General features: G+C 39.8%; 2 protein-coding genes across 6 annotated transcripts in view; both read left to right on the top strand.

The window, feature by feature from the left end:
• Nucleotides 1-18,168, top strand: part of IFT56 (intraflagellar transport 56) — a 64,354-nt gene extending 46,186 nt beyond the window's left edge. For 2 of the 5 annotated variants that reach the window (XM_066550272.1, XM_066550276.1), the window contains 4 exons: nt 2,068-2,137; nt 4,519-4,625; nt 6,809-6,942; nt 8,334-9,855. In XM_066550272.1, the coding sequence (XP_066406369.1) occupies nt 2,068-2,137; nt 4,519-4,625; nt 6,809-6,942; nt 8,334-8,445 (423 nt within the window). In that variant the 3' untranslated portion in view covers nt 8,446-9,855. Of the gene's footprint in view, nt 1-2,067; nt 2,138-4,518; nt 4,626-6,808; nt 6,943-8,333; nt 9,856-16,486; nt 16,863-17,505 lie in introns of those variants that run through there. The other 3 variants (XM_066550275.1, XM_066550274.1, XM_066550273.1) reach the window with 3 other exon arrangements.
• Nucleotides 18,169-23,127: 4,959 nt separating this feature from the next.
• UBN2 (ubinuclein 2) overlaps nt 23,128-26,182 on the top strand; it is a 43,659-nt gene continuing 40,604 nt past the window's right edge. The window contains exon 1 of the mRNA XM_066549917.1: nt 23,128-23,547. Coding sequence (XP_066406014.1) covers nt 23,128-23,547 — 420 coding nt within the window. The remainder of the gene's footprint in view (nt 23,548-26,182) is intronic.

Raw genomic sequence — 26,182 nt, 5'->3', positions numbered from 1 at the left:
AAATAAGCAGGTTCTGTGGAACATCTTCTTCCCCTTCTCAGGGGAACTGAAACTCTCAGTGAGCACTATTCAGAAAAGATTATCTTGCTAATCTTGTAATGTGAGGTATACAGGGAGTCATGCTGCTTGTGGTGCATCACAAGAGTGCTTGCAGCTACCTCTAATTGATCAAAGAATGGCCTCTTAATCAGATTTTCTACGCTTTGTCTGAGATCCCAGGCACTCTTTCTGTTCAGACTGAGTAGGGCATGCTAAGTAAAAGACACTGAATGGTTAAGAGCTTCTAGGTGTCCCTAGAAATTTGTGGGGTTTTTTTAAAAAATCTTCCTCTGGGATATGTGGGAGGAAAAGAGGAAGTGCTCCAGTATCTTATTCAGCAGCATTCATATGCAGCTGGAAGAGATTAACTTCTATACCCAGTACTTTTTTATGTCTGTGTGCAGCAGAAACTTAATTACAACTAAAATATGCAAAAGCAAATAGCTATTATGAAGGTGGAAACAACATTTTCCACAAGACCAAAAAAGAAGACAAGCCACAAAAAAAATCCTACAGCACATAGTCTAAAGTGAATCCTATAGGTTTGGTTGGTTTGGGGTTTATGTTTGGTTTTGTTTTTCCAGTCTTTCTAACTTTTTAACTATCCAGGTTTGTCAATAATAGAGCCCCCCTGGCTTTATAACTTGTCTCTCCCCCCCATACCTACCTTCCCATCCAGCACCCTCACCCCTTCATTTCTGTGACCCAAAATTGCATCTCCCTTTAAGAAAAGCATCCAAGACTGTAAGGAAGATGAATATCTATTTGAATTCAACAAGCTTTCAATTCACTTAGCATCATGAAAATCTTTCAAATCTATGCTAGCAGGCTATGCTCATTCCTGAAACTCCATAAAAATGATAATGCTCTAAGTTGTAGCAGCAACTACACAACAAAGAAACACAAAGTTATAAACTCCTGTTAATCTACATTTTTCCTCTTATGTTTTTTAGAAGCTGTTCTATAGAAACTTGTGTTATATAGGTGATGCATTTAAATACCAGAATTATACAATTACATTGATTCATCTGGCCTCATGTCTGATCTTGGGTCATGATGACAGTTCCATATAAAGCTCAGCCTTCCCCTGTGTCTCATAAACTTGTAAATCATCTACATATAGCACTTACGAAGTTATTTAAAAGCATACCTCCCTGGACATAATAAAATAAAACGTGATAAAGTGCTACTTACAGTGATAATACTGCTTTCTTTTCATTTCTTCCCCATTACTCCTTCTCCTCCCCCTCTAAATTAGGGGATCAGGAATGTTTAAGCAATACAAATGTCAGTAATTTGTATAACTCACTGTTCCAGTACATGCATCTATTTCTATAAAGGTATTTTGATTTTCATCAGTAGCATCCAGTATAGTTACAAATATGCTTGAGAGAGGCATAAATCGGGTTTTTTTTTTCCTTTGAACAAAGCCAGAGTACATTTTAAAATGTATAACTTCCCCCACATATCCCTTTTTATGCAGAATGTAACAAACCTGTATTTGTTCAGTAAGGTACAAAAGATGAATGCTTTTCCTGAGAATCTTACTGAAACCAAAATGGTTAGAAATGGCTTATTGCAGACCTGGAATGATCTGACATGTATGGAAGGAAAGTCTCATCTACATGTGAAACTTGTAGTATTTCAAGAAGATGCTAATACAATTGCTTGCATTGCTTTCTAAACAAACACATTCCAAATAGCTTTTCCCACAGGCCCAGTGTTCTTTTGTGCTGTTTGTGTTGCATGGCCGCCCACTGGCGCTTGTTCAGGGCAGGCCGCACCCTCTGCACAGCTTGGTGTTCTGAAGCTGCACAAGTCCCCTGACAAACAGGGCACTGTGTGAATCCTCCACCTACTCCACACAGAGGGATGCCCCCTGCACTGCAATTGCATACCCAAACTCTTCTCATGACCAGTTGTTTGTGTGACTTAAACCTTATCTGTGTGTTGAAATGAGGAAGGTTTGCCTTCTGTTTGTTTAAAAGTACATGCGTGTATAATCTTTCCTTTTCCTTCTTCCTGCAGGTGTTCCTTTTGATCCAGAGTGAGAAGATAAAAAGTGATTTTGTTTACCTTAGCTGGCTGGCTCGCTGCTGTGAGTCACTTTACTTTCAGCATTGCGGAATACAGATCCTCCTCTATTGCGTCAGTCCTGGCAATACACTCTCCTAATTGAATTTAATGTTGTAGGAGGATTCAGGACTATGAAAGTGAAAAGCTGATTGCACTAGTTATAGTGTGGGTGGTTATTGCACCTTTCATACCTCTGGCTTTTATAAGCAATTACTGCTTCAGTGCAATGCTGTTATAGTACTGTCAATGCAGCTTTGTCCTGACCAGTGACCCTTTTTCCTCTCAATTGTGTACTCAATTGCATGAGTGAAGACTTTCTGTCTTAAAACACTGAGTTACAACTCTAAAATGTTCCGAGTAAAATACAAAATAGAAGCATTCATACTGGGTCAGGCTCAAGGGTCTGTCTGCCTTCAAGGTTAGCCAGTCAGATGTCTAGGGAAGAGAAGAGTCAGGCAAGCATACATGGTATTTTTCTTCCTACCATGTTACTCTACATGTTGTCCAAACTGCTGTGCCTGATGGATATCCTTATAATCTCCAGCATGTGTTTTTCTTCCAAAAACTTTTAGAAGAGTTCTTTCCTTGAATTTCATTGAATCCAGGAAACTTTTGCCGTGTTTTATATTCTATAACAAATCTTATTTACCAGTTTTTAAAACAGTGCAGAGTACACCTCAGTACAGAGACAGCTGCTGTGCCACATACAAAATAATATAGAAGTGGGCTTTTCTGAGGCCTCAAGTCTGAGACTCCCTGGGCTAATTTGTTTTCCTTACAGTGCCTCAATATAAAAATGTTTTCTTATCAAACCATTTTCAGCAGTTGTACCTGGAATGTAAATATGTATGTTTTGGGATGTTATGCCATATTTTAGATGTAGTAAACATCTCCTAACATGATCTTTCCAGACAGGCACATCACACATAGGGATGCCTATCTATGACTCTGTTTTAGGATGTGCCAGTTTATTTCCTTTTTAATTAAGCTGCAGTACCAGTTTGTGTTTATGAATGTTTTATTTGAATTTTTTATGGGAATGATGAATATAGTTATCTTTTTGTGTCAAGTATGTAAATTACTAACAGATCACATTATAATACATTAATGTCAGAGTATAATTAGGGATTGAGTATTAAACAATTCAATGCTGAAATATTTCCAAGGGGCAAAGTACAAGAGATGCATCCTTTTACATGACAGAATGTAATAATTGTTTAGTATGATAGTACTATTTATACCAAATTCTTCTTGAAGGGAAAGTCAAAAAACCATTGGATTAGCACAGAACTGCATTGCTCTAGGTAGATTGGTGTTGGAAATTGAGAACTGGCTGTTTACCACTGTATATGGTATTTGGAGCTGATGAGAGATAAATCCAATTTGATGTCTTGCTGCCTCCTAAATGAGAAGAATCTATAAATTCTGTGATTTGGTGTTATATGTTTGTTGTTGATTACCACCCATTCTACCTGCAATATAAGTATAGACGTAGTGGACACAGATAGAACAAGCTAAACAGTCTCTCTTTTGTAAAAACACAACAGTGATCCTTATGTGAATAGCCAGGTACTCTCAGAGCAGCTGTTAAAGCTTGAAAAATAAAGGAAAACTTACTTATATTTTCTTTTCTCCCAGTGTTTGAATGAACCTGGAATTATGAATACCAACCATAGATTCAAGAGAATGGCTTCTTATCACCAAGAAATAGAACCTTTGTGTTTAAACGCCCTAGTAGAATTTCTACTCATCAAGATAGAAGATTCAGATTCATTTATTTCTAACTGTGATGTTTAAAGACCAATGAAAAATTCTAGTCATATACACAAATTTAAAACCAGTGTGGGATCTAGGAATTTAGAAACATTTTTTTCTAGCAATGACAAGTTTTGTTATGCTTGGAGGGGCTTCAACCTCTGCCCTCTCCTTTTGATTTGTTATGAATTCATGGGAATTGAAGGTTTAGACTGACATGGGCACCAAGTATTAAAGACTTCAGTTTGGTGCCAATTAACTTTTTTTTGTCTGTAAGGACACATAATTCTAAATCTTACCATATAAATGGATTGCCATTTGTCCTGCATAAAAAACTTCTCTGATGCTTTCCATTCTATTCCTTAATCACATCTGAAATCATGATAGTTGTCCTTGTTGCATATCTGTGAAATATAAATTAAGATGTAAACACTATAATTATTCCTTTTGACACTGCTATTTTCTGCTGAATTGGCTGTTATCACTAGTAAGGCAGAAGATAAGGACGAGTTCCCCTTCCCAGCCTCATGCTCATGGCTGAGACATTTACATTAAACAAAGAAATACAGGAATATCTGTTCCACCTGCCACTGAATATTGTGCATAGCATATTCTTTTCACAATTCCATCTTTTTCTTGTTATTGCAGATATTATGAATAAGAAACCACAGCTAGCCTGGAAGCTCTATCTGAAGATGGAAACATCAGGGGACTCCTTTAACCTACTGCAGCTCATTGCAAATGATTGTTACAAAGTGAGTTTTCTCTTTAGAGCTTGGTGTATAACATGTTAATTCAGTGATTGTATCAACAGTCATTTTTTGATAGTTTTTATCATTGTCATCACTAGAGAATTTTCTCTTGTAATGGCAGGATGTCTAATAATGTGAATGAGTTGACAAGGATTAGTCAGTATTTTAACCTACAGGCCTTCTTGGTAGAGAACCCATTGATTACACTGTTGGTAAATTACTGCATGCTTGAGCTATCAATAATAATAACACTTGCTTCTCCTACTAGGGATTCATTATGGGTAGAAAGGACAAAAAACCTTAAAGGAAAAAAATCTAGCATAGATTCAGCAAGATGCCTCATGCTTCATGCTGCTTTTTTTTTTTTTTCAGGACAGTATTGTGTTTTCCTTACAGTTTGCAATGGGAGATACTCTTTGTGATCTCAAAAGCAATATTCTAAAACTGAAAGAATTATCCCTTGTACTTCTTTCAACTACTCAGTTACTATCTCACCCTAAAAGTCTAGTTGCTCAAGCAAGTTACTATGCCTCTGGTGTTTCCCATAACTGCAATTTGTGAAAGCAGGTTGACAATCAGACCTCTCTAGATCATGTAAAATCTCTCTCTAGATCATTTAAAGTCTCACTTAAATCAGTTGATTGCTTTGTCTAAATTCTTTTCAAAACCTTCTTGTCCTGAAGAGGAGAAGTAGCTCCATATTTTGGATTTATCTAGAGCTCTTAAAAGCTGCATATATAGAGCTAAATTTTTCAGCCTAATTATATGTCTACATATGGCCATAAATGACTGCTCCAAAATTGTTACTTTAGTAATATAATTTGTCTTTCTACACTAGCAGCCATTGTACCTCTTGAACTAAATAGCAAGGTCCATGTTGTTTGATTTTCTGTGGCATTTTTCGGTTGTTTCTGAAACATTACATTATATTGGAGATTCACAGACAGTGCCAGAGATGTGACTTAAGAAGGCAGTTGCATTAGGCTTTGTTCAATGGAAAACAGAATGAATATGAATGGAACAAGGTCAGCAGTGTCCTGAGAGGTGGTGTAGCTGGATGCCTGGTTGCTGTGCTGATAGAAATTGGTCAGTGAGGAAGTTGGCACACAGTATTTCGTGTTAATTTCTTGATGCTTTTTATGCAATAGTCCATCTTGTCCATATGGGGAACAGCACATGACTTGGGGTGAAGCATTTCCTAGATTTATGTCAGATAGAAGAAGAACATTAAACCTTGCTTAGTGGAACTAGATCAGATACTAATTTGGATAGATCAGTACTCTAATTTTTCTTCTTCTTTTGACGCATCTGGTAGTGTTCATACTCACTATCTTAACTTCCCATACATTGAAGTGTTTGTCAGTCACCAGTGGTTAAAATCAACATTTATGTGAAGAAATGAGAATTATTACTCATCCTGTAGTACCAGTGTTTCTCTGACTAAGGTTTCCAAATGTAGCTCCCACAGCCTGCACTTTTTTCTCTGCAGGCTTCCAGCTACCAAAGGACAGGAGGTTGTGCTCACTCTACCTTCTGTGATCTTTCATGGGAAAATTCTAGTCACAAACAACATTGTCCTTCAGGCTTGCTCAAGTGGAGAGCACTCATACAGCCCACATGAGATGTGCTATGCTGACTTCAAAAGCCACAGTTAATCTGGTCACTCCTTTTGCATTGACTGTTGCCAAGCAACTTGCTCCTGGTTCCCAATTACAAGTTGAGAACCTAAGGCAGAAAAAAGATAGGGTACACATAGGGATTTTCCTATGCTAAGGAAAATTTTGGATTATAGAGTCACTGAATCTTCTTTTGTACTGTATTGTAACAGTGAAGAAAAAAGATTAAGTTAAACTCAGAAGATAAACAAATATGTGGCCATGTCTACATGAGGAAATGTGGTTTCATTTTCAAATGTCTGGACTAGTTGGAGGTTGATATTCTGTCAAGGGTTTTGGTATAGTTGGTACGACACTAGATAAGGGCACCTCAAAAAAAGATGTTGTAATACCATCTCTTTCCCATTTCTTTAACTGCAGTGTCCCTGTTCTGTGTCACTTGCTGCCTGCAGAAAAACAGGGAAATGCACTTTGCTTCTACAGCTTATTGCTGATTTCAGAAAACTGGGTTCTGTGTTTTTAATCCCCTTTTGAAAGGTGGTCAGGAATAATGTTTCACTTTCTGTGCAGATGCGTCAGTTTTACTATTCAGCCAAAGCCTTTGATATTCTGGAGAGACTGGATAATAATCCTGAATACTGGGAAGGCAAGAGAGGTGCTTGTGTGGGTGTATTTCAAATGATCTTAGCTGGACGAGAAGCAAAGTGAGTATTCTCTGTTGTATCTGAATTTATATTGCTCTTTTCCTATTTTCAGCTAGCTGTAAACCAGAATTATAATCTCAGCTTTAGGACTACATATCACCTTCCAATCTTTTATTGAGCTTTCAGAGAATAGACATTCCATTCAGATGCTCCATATGCAGTCTTCAGCTGGAAGTCTATCTTCCACACCAACAATTATAGAATATATGGTAGAGAATAATTTATGAGCAAGTGCTGTGGACTATAAAATACCAAAATACTTTAGTCATCAGCACTAGGAAAAGCTAGGTTATAAGTGTAGTAGTATGTTCATGAACTGGGGAAAAACAACATCATTTCATCTTGATGGTGTAAGAATGGAAAACTATCACATGACATTTTAAAATGCATAGAACAGAACTAAGGGAACATTTACTCAGCACTGTAGGAAGGACATGATTTCTCTAAACAAAGAGTAGATGAGACTGTGCTTTCATTAAAATTTACCTTCTGAAGACACTGACCATGTCACACAAATATACTTACTTGATGAAAGCTTAAAGGAAATCATCTGTGTTACTGATAATTTTGTTTTCGGCCCATTTCACTGGATGGGGGAATGAGAGAGAGTAGTGAAGCTGTATTTAAGAACTGCTCCCTTGTGAATATTCTGCTGTGATGCCAGATGGCCATTGTCTTCTGGCCAAAGTTGCTGTTTCCTATATGACTGGTAGGTGTGTATCTTGGCTTCTACACCTTCCTTCTATTCACTTCTCTGCTGGAATAATCTCATTAACTACTATACCTTTCAAGTGTCCTTTTAACAATCACTGCAGCAGATGCAGTAAAATACACATAACTTGCCTGTTTTTCAAAGTATGCAATTAAGTTCTTATTGTAAACTAAATGGCAAGCTGCAGCAGGATTTATATAGGTTTAATAGTAATAGGTTTATTCTATTAGGAATGTTGATTTCCATGTTATTTGTGTTTATGTGTATTGTGTTATGTGTAAAGTGCTTTGGCAGCATTAAGCTAGATGTTGCCATACTAAAGACTAGCAAATAACATTAAAGAACTTTTTAAAGTTTGGTTTGTTCTGGGGAACAATTTTGCAAGAGTGAGGGTATGTATACAAATACACACATATGCAGACACTAAACTAATTACATTTTCATGATTTTATTTTTTAACTTATCATTTCTTTACAATTGTATACAAGACTGTTTTGTTGATCGCTTTTTTTGTCTCTGGGATCGCATCTATCGTGCATTTTAACCTATTCCAGCACTGCAGATGAATGGACCTCTCTGTCTCAGAGAACCTATGTTTTGTGAAATAGTTTGATGTGAGCAGTTTATTGTATCAGTTGGGTCTAACCCTCACTTAAATCTTTGCTTTTCACCCTTGTAGAGAGACTCTGCGGGAAGTTCTGCACCTTCTGAAGAGCACTGGTAATTCTCAAGTAGAGTACATTGTTCGCGTCATGAAAAAGTGGGCCAAGGAGAACAGAGTCCCTGTTTGAGTCAGTGTCACAAAATGAACCAGGTCAGTTGCTCCTGTATGTCTGGCTGGAAGACAAGGGTCTTGGTTTCTCCTGTGCATTCTGGGTATCTCCTTCCTTGCAGGACTTTAGGCATTCAAGCAGGTTGACCCAGCTGAGGAAGAACGTCCTGCACTGAGATTCAAAACATACAGCAACTTTATTGGCATGTTTTCTGTTGTACCACTCTATTCCTCAGAGATTTTTTAATAGCAGTTCCAACTGTCTAAAAAATCAAGGTGCACCTCAAATATTCCTCCACAAAAGTTACTGAACTGCATGGTGGGTTTTTTCCCCAGCAAGCCTTTTGGCCTCTGGAGAAGAACAATTTGTTACGTGACTCAGACAAACCTACTTTAGCAAGTGATGGAGTGAGGCAAATAGAGATGGTGACAGCGATACCATTAGGCACTGCTAGGGTATCAGATAATACAAAAGGCTTAACATAGAATCATATGATCATAAAATGGTTTGAGTTGGAAGGAACATTAAAGATCACCTAGTTGATGGGCTGCCATGGGCAGGTACCTGCCATGGGCAGGTACAGCTTTCAGACAGTTTTTTTTTTACTCAGAGCTCAGGTTCCTCAATACTTTATCCATCCTGGCCTTGAACAGTTCAAGGGGTGGGCCATCTACAACTGCTCTGGGTAACTTGTTCCAGTGCCTCACCACCCTCATAGTAAAGAATTTCTTCCTGATACCTAAGCTAAACATAATCTCAGTTTGACACCATTCCCTCTTATCCTGTCATTACATGCCCTTGTGAAAGGTCTTTCTTCTTTAGGACTTTCATAGATTACCTATCCGGGTATTCTGAGGAGTATCCTTTTCTGGATGAATTTCAATTCAATATATATATGTATTGAATTTCAATTCAATATATCTACCAATACCCTAATTTGGTTTTTTTTTTGTCTGTAAGGATTGTTTTCTCTCTTATCATCTTTTTCAGAGCATGGAGACTTACTTGACTGATGGTATTGTTCAATCTCACTTTGAAATTTAACACTCAGAACATTTCTTCATGTTAATATAGTTCACATGAGAACTTTAGCAATCTGATGGATAAAAAGATCTTTTGAATTATTTTGTTCAGCATTTACCACTGTCATGAGCAATATATTCATTATACTTATGGATTTATTATACTGTCCTGTTTTTTTAAGGAGAACAGTTCAGGGAATACATAATTCTAAAAGAAGGCAACAGTTGTAACAAAATTGTCTTATACATTTGATAGTAAAAGCATTTGTATATTATTTGTAAAAGAAAACTTTACATTTTATAAATTTGTAAAATACTTAAGTATTTTTTTATCTTTTGAGGGGAATTGAGAATACCATATTCCCTACTGTCTGTGCATTGATTAAAGCTCTTATTTGAATCTACAGTTGAATGTCTGATTGGTCTGTGTTGCTTCACATTGCAGAAGTTGAAATAGCGTATTCATTTTGCTGTGGAAGAGGGCAGGTTTGTGGCTGATTGTTAAGTGCATGTTCATAATCAGTGAGAGGCAGGCCAATGGCCTTGGTCCTGATCTTATAGTAGTTTGCTGAAACTAAGGCAGCCGGATGTATGTGGAACATGCACACCTTTCTGCCATATAATGTGTCTGGTTTTACTGCTTTGAGCAAAAATGTGGGTATCATTGTTCAGGTGTCTAGAAGTACATTGATAGTTGTGGTTACTTGCACTTAAATCTAGAAACTGATCCATTGCACTAGCAACAATGAGCCTTTCAGCAGGGCCAATGTTACACTCATTCAAAAGAGGTGTGAAAGGAGCAGTATTTTCACTGAAAGTAGTTACAAAACACTTCACTCATGAACAGCATTTTTCTTTTCCATCTCAGTTTAATTAACTTGGAAACAGATTGGGAATACAATTATGAATCTTGGTACAAAGCTTCAAAAAATCATGTTGGTGACTTTGTAGCAGATGTTAAATGCATCTAATTACTCCCTTTATTGAAGCTTAACCTGCAGGAGAGCTGAAGAGCATCCAAATCCATTACAGACCATTTTACATGTTGCTTGAATCTTCTGAAATAAGTGTGATGGTTTTGCAGCATAAGGGCTTGGGGGCCAATTTTAATTTCTCTTGTCTGTGACAAGAAGTTTTAATGCAGAAGGGAAGAAGTTTGGTTTTTAAACTCACCTTTATTTACTGTAGCCATAATGTCATATTTGATATGCTAAATAACATGGGCTTTAGCACAGTGCATTTTATTGACTGGCAATAAAGCTTTTATCATTTAAGATAAAACAGGGGACTGCAGGGCTTTGCCTTGAGCAGTGATGAAATAAGGTATTTTACATCCTGTCTTAGCATTTTTAGGTCTCGGTAATAGAACAGATATGTAGGTACTAGTAAAATGCAGAACAAGAAAATTACTGAAATACTGGTGTTTATAGAAATACTTCTAGAATGTGTCTTCCATTGTTTAATCTGAGGTCATATTCAAAGAAAAGAGATGAGAAGTTGCCTTAGCTGATACAGAAATGAAAGGTAGTAAAGAATAGATAAAATTTTATCCCTGTCCATTTCCATATTTCCCTGAATTGTGGAAATTTAAGGAGTCGAGGTACTCTAAATAGGATGGCTAGGAGTGAAGGCAGATGACCTATTGAGCAAGCAGGCAGTGAAGAATGCATGTGCAGAGTCAGTGAAATGGGTAAATTTATTGGGTCAGGAGTAAGTGAATATAAAATTGAAACAGTGGCATTTCAGATAATGTAATGAAAGGAAGACTAAAGCAGAAAGAAATTGCTGCATCATTATAATTTCAAGGAAGAATATGGAAATTAGAGTTATACTCTGAATAAGCATCTGATTCTGGAAAAATAAGCTACAGAGAATGCACAGAAGCTGCTCTGCTAGCAATCATAGCATTAATAGTCACTAGTAGAGAAAGCCAAACCCCAAATAACATGTAACTGCTTTTAGTTGAGTGCTGACCCATTCCTGACGGATAAGAAAGTCAACCTTGAATTAAACTTGTTAATACCTGAACAGCAGCTATGACAGTAACACCTAAGTGAGTTAAACTGGAGGTGACAAGTTCACTGTGAAAGAAAAGTCATGTCACATTATAGCTCTGGACTGTAGCAGGCATTTAGGTTTATGTGGTTCCCTCAGCTGCAAGCTGGCTCATTGATCTTCATAAGAAAGCTGTCTGAGTGTGAATGAGGAGCTTGGCTAGTAGGCAGTCAGACACAAAGTAAACAATTACCTAAATGGCTGCTGCTACTTGTAGCTTCACTATGTGGGAGCTATACATGCATTGAAGAAAACATCTAGATTTTGCCCACTGCTTTACTCTTTGACCATTTTTCCTCTGTATTATCTCCAGAAGTAACTTCCACTCACTCTTTTTGAAGTTTCATTTCCAAATTTCCCTCTTCCCTTCCAGTCTATGACATGGTGATTGAATAACCAGACAATGGCATGAAAGTGTTACCAATATCATTAAAATCAAGTCATTAGTCAAGTGATAGATAAGCTGGCCTAAGACTATGTAGTGCAAGATGGTAGATTTCACCAGTGTTGAATCCAATAACTAACTCGACTTACCATAAAATATTTGCCAGAAAAACTTAAGAGTGTTAATTTGAAGATGGACAATGAAAAATCCGTAGTTTTATTTTGAAATTTATTCAAATGGTTTAATCATATTTGCTTTTTTAGAAATTGTACCTTAATTCTAAATTCAACTTGTTTAGCCTTGTTTTCTCATATTCAGTTCTTCCAATGTTCATCATTGCTGTTAACCATTAAAGCCCAGCATTCTTTGGTTTGGTTTGGTTTTTTTGTGGTTTTCTTTGGAGTTCTTTTTTGTCTTTTAAAGTGCAGCAAGTCAATTCTTGTTTGTATGAAAGACAGATTCCCCTGTAAAGGTGTCTTGCTGGCTGGAACATTGGCAGTTGGTTTGCCAACAGATTTTTTTTGAAAACATGGCTGCTTAGCACTGGACAAAATTTATCTCTGTATGTAACATTAGAATATGCTTCTCCATAGAGCTGCTTGCTATTCTTCTGCAGAGGTACTCAAAGACTGCATTCACCCTTTTGGCCATATTATCACAGGGGAGCCTTGCACTAAACTGGTTCTTAGCTGGGACATGATAGCTAGGATTTTTCCAGAATTGGTATTTTCCAGAACACAGTCTATGCTTTGGAAGAGACAGCCTACCTTTTGTTCTACAAAAATACATTTTGTTCAAATTGGCTTAGTTTTCCACCTTACGCAGATCACTCTGCATGACTGCTTATCCCCACTAATTACTAGTTTGTTTCTCTGGAGCTATTTATTAGCACAGTTTTACAGCTATATCTGAGTCATCAAGGGGTTTGTTGGATCCTCCATACTTGCAGGATCCCCAAGACATTGTTATTGATGACTGATGGCTGCTTTTCATCATTTATCATTCTCAATTTATTTAACATGTACCTTTCAGATATGGTATTATGCTATTTTTTAAAATTAGGTATATGACATCAGAAATATATGCATTACACTTGCAGGAACTGCAGCACTGTTATATTCAGCTAAACTTGTAAAAGATCCATGTCATAGGAGATATTTCCCATTCATTCTTTATTAAATGAGCCTTTCAGCATCCCAGAGAGACTAATAGAGTCCAGTTGCTCAAGTCCTTTTGCATAATTTGAAACAACTCTTTTTTTGGCCCTGCAATCACATTTAGGCACACACTAAAAGGATACCTTTGACTTCGTAGAGTTTAAGCTTTCATTTGGAACAAATAAAGCAGGCATTTCACATCTCTGGGCAAGGAACAGCTCCTAAATTCCTGATAGGTCTTGCTTAATTGATGAATTACACTAGCATCTATTTATAGATTTAAAAACAAAAGTAATGTCTATATTTAGTAAGAGCTGTGACTTTTGATAAGACACAGCGACACAGTGTATTCTTCAAATAAAAAGAGAACTTCTGTTTCAATTCATGTTTACATGCTTGAATTGTGCTTAGTTGTTTCACATGGTATTATTCTTAGTAATTCTTGAGAAGAATTTAAAATAATGCAGTAAAATAAATAATGGTCTTTAATATGCTTTTACAATAGACCTTCAAGACTATGGGTCTCCAGTTATTTGAACAGGAAATATGCTGTCTCATAGTTTGTAGTGATTCTCAGATACAGCTAAATCAAACTAAAAAGTGGGATACTACGTATGCTGTTCCATGAACCTAGGAATTGCATTGAGTTTTTTGCAGTCCTTAAACCACACCTTAAGCTGGTCCTTAACTGGAGATGATTAATAAGCCTTAGACTCCACCTTGATCACTGTAAGCAACTTCCATGTGGTCAGTTCTGTGGAAAAAAACACACACAACAGTTCAGAATTATAAAAGGTAACATTTTAAGAACACATGTAATAATGTTGACATGTTTACATCATGTAGTAAAGAACCATGCTCCAATTCCAACAGCTCCAATTCCAACATTATTGTAACAGCTACAATTTTCTTGGATGATTTTGTCCTTCTTAAGCATGATGGGATCATTATGCATGTCTACTCTAAAGTTATTTGTACTCTTTTTGTTGCCTCACATTAATGGGTGAGGCCATTATATGGGGAGCCATTATGTGACAAAACTCAGTGTCTTATTTTGCAGAGCTGTTGAATTTACTCAGATCACATGATGTCATTGTGTCTCATGAATCCATGTGTGAAAGCTGTCTCTAAGAAACTGTTACAAAAATTAAATTACAAAATCTGATAAACCAAGTCATAAACTGCCTGGTATATTCCCATATGGATCATTATCCTAACGTTTTCATTCTACCAGTTCAGTATTACTTTTGTCTGACTTATTCAGGATGCCACATGTGCTGAACTTAGTCATTACTGAACAAACTGAGAAGCTGTCTATATAAAATTGTGGTGGTTTTCCCCACCATTTAAAGGCATAAGAGCTATTTTCTGGTCACAGCAAAGTAATTTCTGAGGCAAGCTTTACAAGACTCCTGACTCAGTTTAGCCAGTTGTTCTCAAGCAGGTTTCATCACTTTTCATTCTGCACATCCTCGTTCCCTACTGAGTGTTTTCCCTTCCTGTCTCCCCATTAATGTGATGGCCTTACAGGACTACTGGACTACTGTAAAGTACTGATGCTTTCCACTTCTCTCTTCCTCCCCTTGCACCACCTCTGAGCATGATTTGCATCACTCCCAATTCACAGGCATTCAAGGCAAGATATTTTCAGATTTGTTAAAACGCTAAGTCCTGTTGTTAAAAACAAGAGCAGGCTCCTGGTACTAAAGTGATTTCAGCATTTATTATAAGAAAAAGAAAGGCCTGATGCTAGGGGGCCCGCGGGCCGAGCAGGAGCATTCCCGTCGAGGATGCTGCAATGCCGGCGCTGGGTCTTATTGAGCAGCGATGTCCCCGATGGAGCGGCAAGCATTCAGTGGGTCAGATGCCCCTTTTTATCCTGTTTTTTGTCCCTTTGGATTGGTTTCTTTTTGGATCCTTCATTTGCATGGAGGTTTAAGGGGCTTGATTGGCCCATGACAATTCTGTCCAGGCTGGCTCGTTTCGCTTTGGGTGGGGCACTTTACTTAGGTATATTATGGTACATTGAGTAAGGTGTTTCTTATAACTACCCTTTTAAACCCCTTTTACCATAACCAAACTAACAGTACATGCTTAACAATCTATCAACTATTTTTACCACAGTTTCTAACCTATTTTTAACACTGTGGAAGGCTAAAAGTCAACATGACACTAAGAATAACTCAGTCTCTTAAAACAGTGAGGAGGTGTTCAGATAAGAGTAGACTGTACTATTATTTACCAATGTCAGGGGTAATTCTTTTAAGGTCAGAAAAATGACATCTGAAATAGAAATGTTTTACAGAAAATGTAGTTTGTTTTCACAGGCATTTTGGGTATGTATCATCCAGTCTGTTCTTAAAATCATCACTTCTATTGCTGCTATTCTACACTTGTTTTAATATGCTTCAAAAACTTCACATCATGTCTTCTGAAAATCCAACTTGAGGTGGAAAAAAATTAGTTTTAAAGAATTTCATTTGTCTATTTAAATTATTCATGTATGAAAAGTCGTTTTTCATATGTAATTTTTCAGATGCTATTTTTAATACTGTGGCAAATCAAAAGCAGCTTTGTGTTGAATCTGCAAGTTTGGTATGTAGTTAATTCTCAGTGATAAATATGAGCTTTGCTTTTTTGAAGGCAGTTTGGCTTGGAAATAAAATCGTGGAAGTATGAAAATGCTGAACTGCACATGCAAAGTATGCTTCTGACTATTCTGATCATAAGCTTGTATGAATGTTAAAAATGTAGTAATTTGTTTATGCAATCACTCTCAGCTGTCTGTGATAATGTGCACTTACCTAGGTGTGGAACTTACATCAGTAAAAACAGTTTCCAAAGTGCTGAGAGGCATTGAAAAACTTGGGTAGGAAATTGGAGTTTTGGTAAAACCAGCTTGAAAATGAAAGGAGGAACAAAAAAGAAAAATATTTCTTCAAGGTCACAGCAAATATTATGTTGTATGTCTTAATAACTCTTAGAAGGTTGCTTTGCCATCTACATATATGCCATCTACATGAAATTCTCCCTTTTGGTAGGATGATCATTGCATGACAGGTGTTGCCTGAACAGTAACTATAATAATTTAAAATATATTACAGTATTTAATAAAAATAGGTTTCCTATAATTATCACAATATTTATATTTCACTAAAAACTAGGAAATAGCACCATGGCAAGTGACCAAGGCTCCTCTAGCCAGAACTCTGCCTGAGTCCACTCTAAAGGACACCAAGAGTGTTCGTCTTCTCCTAGGTCAGCACCCACAAAAGAGACCCTGAGAAGGCAAATCTGTGGCACATTACCTTTTGTACTTCTGAGAATTACTTCCAGACCCTTTTAGTTCATTAAACAGCATTACTACTGGTTTAAGTGTAGAAATTGCAATTCACACTGAGAAGTCCCTACCTGGCTAGTCTTTCTTTCTCGTTTTACAGGTGGGTGGCACAGCTACAGGAAATCATGACTCATATTCTTGTGTGGCTTTCATTGCTATTGGGAGAATAAAACCGGCAGACAACAATGCAGAGATAAGACAATAACCTGACTCCAAAGTTTCAGACAGCCTGTTAATCTTCGGCTGCCTCCAGGGGTGCTGGCCTGATGGAACAGGCTTTTCATCGGAGATAAGCATCCCATGCCACAAATATCTTTAAAGAAATAGTGCAAATGAGGAAAAAGTGGGGGAGAACTCCCCAGAGCACATAATCCCTCACAACCTCTGTAAACGTCTAGGTGTTTTTACACTTTCAAATGAGCAGGTGTGAATCATAAAAGAGCTACCATTAAAGAAGTCTATGCTTTTCAAAGACAGCTCCTCTTCTGTTTTAAATTCTGCTTAGGTACAGTTTAAGTGATTGTCACAATCAACATGTAACAGGCAGATGCTCCTCAGTTTAAGTTTCTTTGTCAGTTCATTGAAGTCTGCTGCCTTTCTATATGTTTGTATTTTTAAGGAAAGTGTGTGTGTGCCCACGCATATTACTGGGTACTCCTCTACAAAATCCCTTCTGTGTTTATTTCTGATGAATTTTCTTGCTCTTCTTTCTATCTACAAAAAAAAAAAATCTAGGATTTCAACAAAAAGGTTATTTTAAAGACCTGTTGAATCGTTCAGGTTGAAAAATACAAGTTTAAGTTCATTGAATCCAACCATTTGCTCAGCAGTACCCTAGCCACCACTAAGCCATGTCCCTAAATGCCACATCTACATAGCCCTTAAATACCCCCAGGGAGTGTAAGCCAACCACTTCTCTGGGTGGCCTGTTCCATTGCTTGACAACCCTTTTGATTAAGAAATTTTTCCTAATATCCAATTGAAACCCCTTTTGGTGCAATTTGAGGTCAACTTTTTCTTGTCCTATTGCTTGTTATTTTTGTAATTCAGTGGCTTTAATTTTCTTGTGATGACTTAGAAGGTAACTAATTTTTTCCCCTGTTTTTTCTTCCTTCTTAGAAAAGTAAAGAATAAACCTGCAAAGAGGAATTTCCTAGGGATCCACTGCTTGGCAGAGAAAACATCTCAAGGGCTGACATCCCCAAATTAATGTCATTTAAGACAGAGTTCACACACCACCTGGAATCATTACTACTATAGAAGTTTACAGCTTATTTGTCATAACTCTAGTGAGCTCACCCTTAGCATTAGGACAAAAGTTGCATGCTTGCTCCAGCAAGAAATCTTGACACCAGAAGCAGAAACAATTATTAACAAGTAAAAAATAAGAAGTAACTGGAAAAGGGTTCTTATCTTGTTAGTTACAATTGATTTTGCTACTGTTACCCAAAGGAACAACTGACCCATATTCTGCTTGGTAAATGCACCTACTTAAGAGCTGATGTTTAATGTCTTAATATTTCATCTTCTCTCCAGGCTCAAAAGATATTCCCACAACAACTTCTCCAAGCAGCTTGCTCTTCCTTGACAAGGATGCAATTCTTCTTTCCTTTTTCTCTCTCTGCTTTTTCTTCCTAACTTGCAACTCCATCTAAATGAAGCTCCTGAGGCTTTGAATTTTCTCTGAAGTTTCTCAAAGTCAACAGTCTTATCCTATGCATTAGCTTAAAGAATGTTACAATGTTCTGTAGGCCATAAAAATCACCAGTCATTCAGAACTTGTGTCAGCTTTAAATTTCTCATTGAGAAAATTCTTCTGAACAGCAGGGATGATTACACCCTCACCTTTGGTTGAGGAGCTCACACTACCATGACACATCCCTTCCTGTAAATCACTTGACTTCTTTCACTTGATGACTTACCCTGATTTCTAGCTTAAGTGAGATAAAAGACAACATTTTTTTTTTCCATTAGCTACCTCTGAGATACACAGTCATGCCATTTATGTTGTTCTGGCACAAAACATGGTGTTGGAAGACCACTCGTCATCTCAGCAAGTGAGCAAAAGATGCACCTAAATCCACTTCTAGGGGTAAAAAGTGCTGTGCTTCCAGTTAGAGGAGCAATAACTACTTGTTGCATAAAAATTGTTACCATTTTTAAAACTTCCTACTGCCATTGAAACCTTGCACTTTTGTCAATTTGTTCAAAGCATTTCTTAAAGCTCTGGAGAGGAGTTCAGTGTCTCTTGGGCTCAAATTCTCCAGTAAGTGGGGCTTGAGCAATTCACAGGGAGCAAATAAAAACGTATGGGATAAAGTTCATTATCACAGTTCCTCTGCCTTGAAATTGTACAAATTAATACAAATTAATTGTGACAAATTTCCCCCATCAAAGGAGAACCTAATTACCTGAAGCTAATGCACACAGCCTTCCTAGAGTGAATTTGGCATTTCTCTACCTGCCTACAGTCCTTCCAAACAGTTTACTTCACTGAAAAGTGTACTTCAGACTTCTCAAGGATGTGGCAGTGCTGCTGATAACAGCTCTTAAATACACATTCCTGAGGAAAGAAAGCTAGAGGTATATTCTTCTGGAAACAGTATTTTTACTTAAAAGAACAATAATAATAAAAATATGAGGGGGCGGGATCCTGCAGATAAATCAGTTTTCTGAATGGTATGAAAGGCATTGGTGTTTCATTTTGGAAAAAAAGCAAGTGGTTTATTTCTTGATTCTGGGTCTAGCAGAGAGCAACTTAGTAAAGCTGTAAGAGAAAAGAGAAATTAAAAAAAAAACACACTTAGAGTTTAGAAATCCTCATTAAACAGTAAACCAGCAACCATATTGTTGGTGCAGTGGATTCTTGTGATGCAGCAGCAGTTCTAGTAAAAGCTACATAAACACCAACCAACCTGCAGGCTGTATCATCTCCTGACACAGAAATAGAAGCTGCAGCTGCTGTGGCAGCAGTTCCAGTGAAAGGACCACAAGGATCAACAAGATGTGTGGTTGGACCATAAGAAATCAAGGATGTAGTGAGGAAGCAGCTCATGGTAAATGAGGATATTCTCTCTCTGTCTTGGAGACTTTTGAGCAGCGGAGATGTGACTGCCACTGTTATGAGCTGGCTGCCACTACAGCTGTTACCTCTAATGTAGATCCCAGTGCTCACCTTAAGGAAAGGAGAGAACAAACTGCCATCCCATGCCACCTAAGCTTATTATGTAGTAATAGCCTTTGAAGCTGAAAGCAAGCTCCTTGGAGACAGATATAATTGATGATAAGGACAGCTCTGCTTTCTGGTGGGACCCTGGGCCTGCTGCTGTGGGGTGTCCAGCCCAGAGGAAGCCAGAAAATGGCTTCCATGAGGTCCAGGAGAGCAGTGACCACTGGTCTGTAATGAAACAGGGTACAGTTCTGTACAGCTCTACCACAACCAACACAGCCCAAAAACATGAGAGTGCTGCAGACAGGGAAGCCAGTCCAAAGCAGAGCAGGAGGATCCAACCTGCACCAAAGTAGAGGCCTCTGCAGTTTGCTGGTCTGTCTCTGTTGTTTTCTGTATTTGAAACTTAAGTCAGGTCAACAAACTGCTGCTCACTGATGTGGCTGTAGCATCTGTAGTTCCAAGCATCCACTTTGTCTGACCTACTCATACTGGTTTTCACCAGTGAAACAAAAAGCTGTTTCAGTATCACCTCTCTTTGTGTAGTTGTTAAATTTTTTTAAACTCTTAATGTGACTCTCTGTGTCCTTCATATAACATACAAAGGGAAGGAATCTGTATTCAATGTTGGACTATTTAACATGGCCATATCCTGAGAGAAAGCAAAGTAACTGGCAGCACATCTCTAGTTACTTTTTAAAAATGATGCTTGTTAAATTTGGTGTTGCACTGACAAGGGCAGCACATTATACTATGTACAGACAGTACCTGAGATGAAGCTTAATAACAAAGAACAAAACAGGTAGGAAAACAGAATAAAAAGTATGGATAAATTACAAATCTGACTCCTACTGAATGTGTTTGAAATGGTACAAGCCTGGAACTCTTATGGTGTATTTAAAACCAAATTCCTTGAGGTTATGATCTAGTGAATTTGGTTGTTTTCTTTTCCAAATGGTTCTAGTATGTCAGACCAAATGTAACATTAACATATTCCAGTAACTACTATGCTTGGCTCTGCTGCCAAGGTTCTTTTTGATTTAGTTCAGATACACAGAACAAACTGTCTTTAGTGACTTCACTTTAAATGCAAAGATCCAGAACTACTGTTTGTCCAGTTGCATAAACAAATACTAAGCCATATAAAAATGCTACGTGCACTCTAAGATGCTTAGAGATTAGATAATACAGAAATAGAGGGTTTACTTGTCTAATTAAAATCCTAGGAGAAAAGGGGGCATATGAATTACTATTTCATAGTAACCTTAGATGTGAAAGGCTGCTTCTAATATCAAGGTCTACAATCTCAGAACAAATGGCCACCTGAAACTATTTCCAAGAACTACTTCTGGTTTTCTCTGTAACCCTACTATGGGTTGAATGATGATTGTTCCTTTCCAGCTTTTTTTTCCCCCTACTTTAAAAGCATGTTAAAAATCTGACCAAGATGTGGTTCCAGGTCTACTCTACACTGGTCTTTCTTGTATCTACACTACAAGACAATATGAAGCACTGGATTCAGGTACTCATAAAACTGATTTTATTCTGGCATGCCCTACATTGATTACTTCCGAATATAGTCCCCTATATCTTAGTTAGGAGACTGAAAGACTGAATGGAGTTTTACATTAGATACTTAAAATACATAGTTTATCACTTTCCATGGATATATCCCAGTATTATCTGTCAAGAAACTACCTGTTGTATTCTTCTTGTACTTATTTCAAGGTCTAGTCACCCATCTGGTAATTGAAAAAAGAGTTCAGCAGAGCTGCAGAAGAGCCTGTGACTTCCACATAAGAGTTCTGTTTGATATGCAATAAACTGCTCTTTTTCTGAGGAAAGGCACGTTTTTACCATCACAGGATTTAATGGCACAGATTACACAGAAACTTTGATGAGAATCAGAATCTTCCTGGCAGGGTCCAGAGGTCTGGAGCTTAGGGCTGCTCACTCAGTTTGAATCCAGAAATACATTTCCTATTTTGTGCATCAGCTGATAGCTGTATGAAATTCTCAACAGAGAACAAGTGCAACTACCAAATCATGTTGTTATGATGCTGAAAGCCGAAACATATTTGAGAAATACACCCACCTCTACTAAGCTTGCTAGTTGCACCACAACATGCAAGGCTTTAAGATAAAACAAGTCCCTTAGACTATAAAGCTCAACAAAGTTTCAAGCCTCAAAAGGAAAGTTTACATTTCTCAGATCGGGTCAGTCATTGCACTGACTTGCTGCTGCAAGCAGTATTCTGGAATGCCTTCCATTCCCCGTTATTGATGTTATAACTTTCAGTAATATCGTTCTAGTGTCACGGATCTTCTCTGGAGTCTAGATGAAATTAAAAAGTCAAGTCAAAAGGCTTCCTATGCAATGACAGGAAAACATCAAGCACAGTGATGGATGTAGTTTGAAAAGTGGAGTAATGTGATGCACAGAATAGTCTGTTATCATTATGCAAAATAATATATGTAAATTGCCTGCTTTGCATGAGTACATTTTTAAAAAAAAGAATAGACCCACTCCTACCTAGTATTTCTGAGACTAAAAAATGCCCCCAAAATGGTAATGTCTTTTTCTCTGCTCCAATGCAGCTAGAGGATACAATACTCATGATGTTCATAAGCTTCCTGAAACGTCACATTGCCTTGGTGGCATACCTCCATCTGGAAATACCAGCCATCAGTCTGTCAAAGTAGGTGGTGACAGACTGAAACACTTGCAGTATTTGCAGGCAGCTCCTGCTCATGAGGGAAGTCTCGCTGCTGCTCAAACCCTGCCTTCCTCGCGTCGTCCCCCCTCTCTCTCTCTGCCTCTCGCAGCTCTTTCCCAACAAGCCTCAACTGCTCCCTGCAGTCAGAGCGGGTGCCCTCCAGACCAGGCATGGCCACTGAACAAGCTCCGTGCCGCGGAGAGCAGACCGGCACCCCGGGCAGCGGCTGCTCTTCTGTAGGAACGAGCTGCGATCAACCCCGCCATACGGCATGGTTTTGTAAAACCCCGATGTCCTCAGCTGTTCCACTCAGCGTGGTCTGATGCTACCGAGACACGGCGCGTCCGTGCCGTTCTGGCTGGGAACGCCGCTCTCCCCGCACGGGTAGCTTTTCTCTGGTGACTGACCCGCAGCCGCCGACTTTGGGGACTTCAGCGGACCTTCCCCTCAGCAGGCCCGGTGCCCCAGGAGGATGAACGCTGCGCAGCCCCCGCGGCTGCAGGCGGCGGCAGCGGGCCCGGCGTGCGCATCGCCCCGGCAACCGGGGGCGGGCCCGGCGCCCGCGGCGTGTGGGCGGCGGCGGCCGCGCTGACGTCCGGGGGAAGCTGAGCAATAACAGCAGCGACGCGGGCCCGGCTGCGCCTGCGCGGGCTGCGGGGCTGCTCTATTTATGTGGGGGGGCGCCAAGATGGCGGGGGCGGCGAGGAGAACGTAGGGGTAGCTCCGACCGGGCGGCGGAGCGGGGAGGAGGGAGAAGGAGGAGCCGGGGCCGGTGGGAGGGAGCGCGGAGAGCGGTGTCACCGAACGTGTGAGGCGGGGGCCGGCGGACGGCGGGTGGGGGGGGGGCGGCGGAGGATGGCGGAGCCGCGCCGGGTGCCGTTCATTAGCCTGTCACCCGTGCGGCGCCGCGAGGGCGAGAGCCCGGCGCTGGAGCGAGAGCCGGCGGGCCGCGACCCGGAGCCACCTCCGGCGGGCCGTGAGGCGCCACCGCCGGAGCCGCCGCCGCACGAGCCACCCGGCGACAGCGCTGCCCGCCCGGAGCCGCCCCGCGACCCCGGCCGGCCCGAGCAGCCGCCGCAGCGGGAGCCCCCACGGCCCGAGCCACCGCCGCTGCCGCCACCGCCGCGCCAGAGCGGGCGGCAGGAGCCACCGCCGCCGCGGGAGGCGCTCCCGCTCCGCCAGACGGTCCGCCTGGAGGTGGTGCTGAAGGACCCCACCGAGGAGGGCTGCGTGGAGTTCAGCTACCCGGAGCTGCTGCTGTGCGGGGACTCGCGGGTACGGGACTTCCCCTTCTTCCCTCCCCTCCCGCCGGCACGGCCGCGCTTCCTCCTCCTCCTCTCGGCTGCCGGCGGCCCCGGCCTTGCCGATGGTGTTACCGGTTACCCCTTGCTGCTCGGGGGTGGTCCCGGTGCGGCGGGAGGGGCGGCGTCCTGGAGGGAAGTCCGGCTGCCTTGCCGTCGCTGCGCGCTCCTCCTGGTGCTGAGGCTGCGCCTGTGCCCGTGGGGGGAAGGGGAGGCTTCCCACTTGTCCCTGAGCTGGCCAAGGGCTCCTGGCTTCTCCTGCCGGCTGAGGCGGAGAAGCGCCACTGTCTTGTGTCCCGCTTACCCCGGCTCACCTCCCTGCCGCTCCCCTTCCCTACCCCGAGAGGTGTTGCATCCTCCCTTCCTGGGAGCCCTTTACCGGCAGCTGAACGAAACTCTGACCACGCCGGTCTGTATTCCGGGTTGTCCCTAGGCTGTGTGCAGGTAAATAAAGAAAGCCCGGCTCTGCTATAAGCCTCGAGAAGCAGGGAAGTGATCATTAGCAGACTTGGAGAGGAGTTCTTGTAGTCTTGAAGGAGACAGGGATAAATGAGAGTTAATATTGAACTGGTAACCACACCTGTAAGTGTTGAGAACTTAATTCAAGGAAGAAAACTAAAGTGTTCTTCCTTTCTTGTTCCTCTCAAGCAGAAAGTGTTTGATACTTGAACTACTTTGTTTTTTTAAGGATAAAGCTTCTGCAGACTTTAGGAAGCAAGCAGTGTTAGCCAATCAACAGGGCCCACTGTTCCAAGTAGGAAGGAGAGACACATGTCCTTAAGCTGGTTACGCTTGAGCTGCTCATTCTTAATTGTACTTAGTTGAGTGAAGTTGTACTTGATTTAAATAGTTATGGCTTCTCTTTAATCCAGTGCACAGTTTTAGAGAAAGCTTGTCTCTTACTGGAAAAGGCAGAGGGCAAGTAACTACTACTTAGAAGGCTGTGGTAGATCTGGTGATAAAAGCAAGTATCAAATACCAGTACAGATACTACCATGGGATTTTTACATACAGGACAAACTTGAATATGGTTAAAACTTTTCTTCTGCACCAAAGTGTTTCTAGGAGATGACGGTGCTGTAGCTATACTTAGCAAGCTGCTCACTTTTTCTGCTGTAGGAGGAATATATACACATTGGATTGTGTTCAAGTGTGGAAGGCAGAAAAATCAGTGACTGATTTTAATCCCTCAGATCTTGTCATGCAAGTTAAAAGGTTCCTTCTGTTCATCCTGTCCTACAGCTGTTGTGGGCAAACAGTGCCAGTTATGACTCCTCAGAATTAGTGTAGCATAATCATGCTGCTCTCTGAAGTGCAATCTTTCTGAGCAGTTCTGTGAAGGTGAAAATTGTGTTAGTGTTTAGAAGTGGTTCAGTACTTGAAGGCTGACTTTTCCCTTTGGCAGTTCCCAGTTCCATAACTACCTCTTATTCTGAAGGTTGCCAGTATCCTAATCACATACTCAGGGAAAACGGGCTCTTTCTCATGTAGTTCTGATGCAAATTCCATGTATTCTGGGGGTGGGAGAGCATTTATTTAGGGGATTTTGGTACAGCTGGGATCAGAAACTGCTTTTATGGTAGAGACAGTGATAGTAATGCTTTATAAGAAACTTCGTGTATTTTTCAGCTCCTTAGAGTCCAAATTAAAATGAATGGATCATAATGGCATTTCTGTTACTGGGTTGTGGAATAGTCAGCTGATTTACTATGAAAACAGTGTCATAAACTAGGATCCTTTTAAAGTGATTCTGAACTTTTACTCATGTTTAAAACCTGATGTATACTTGGCCCGTCAGTTTAATTTCTTGCTTATATGGTAGAACCTGGAAAAGCTACTCTAATATTAAGGAAGATTTAAAATCTTGAAATTTGCTTTTTCAAAGTAGGTAGTTACTAGTTGGTAGTTAATTTTGTGGTTTTAAATGGAGTTTTAGATTTCAAAATTTGTTGTTTTAATAATGTTTCAATTTAAAATTAACAGTTCATATACTTTACTATGCAAATTTTTTGTAGGGGTGAAGATTGATTTGGTTTTCTGGAAGCTATTGTTGACTCCTCCCTTATAAAAAGTTGCTCAACTTTTTTATAACATTTCCCATTAAAATTTAACTTTACAAAGTCAGGAGCTTCTCTTTCTATCTTGTAGTATTCTTGTAGGAACTGTAGGAACTGTAGCAACTAAGAAAAGCTCTCCAAAGGAAGGCAAGCCCTGGTGCATAGGCATAACTTCAAATATGGCTTTAATAGGCCATGATAGTAGTAGTTATATAATAATGAAGTGATAGAGAATCCCAAAACTGATTTGGCTGTGCAACTTCTGTCTTTTTTTAATTCCAAATTTAGGTTCCTATGCTGAATCAGAAGCTAATGGAAATGTTTATTTTAAAAACTTGTGCTGTCCTTGTCCTTTTTTGCCTTGATAAAAGAGAACATCCTTTGATAGGGTTGTTTGTAGAGTTCATCTTCTGGGAGGAATTATGTAAAGTTTTGAATGTGAGTAATAAGTTGGTGTGGTTGAAGGGTTTATTTGCCTCTTAAATACTGGCAGGAGTGAAAGTGCGCTCCCATTTCTTTTGGGGTGACTGAGGCTTGGTACGTAAAACCCAA

Source organism: Molothrus aeneus, chromosome 5 (assembly GCF_037042795.1).
Source record: "Molothrus aeneus isolate 106 chromosome 5, BPBGC_Maene_1.0, whole genome shotgun sequence".
In the NCBI taxonomy this organism is placed as follows: Eukaryota; Metazoa; Chordata; class Aves; order Passeriformes; family Icteridae; genus Molothrus; species Molothrus aeneus.
This window is presented reverse-complemented; position numbering and strand designations above follow the sequence as displayed.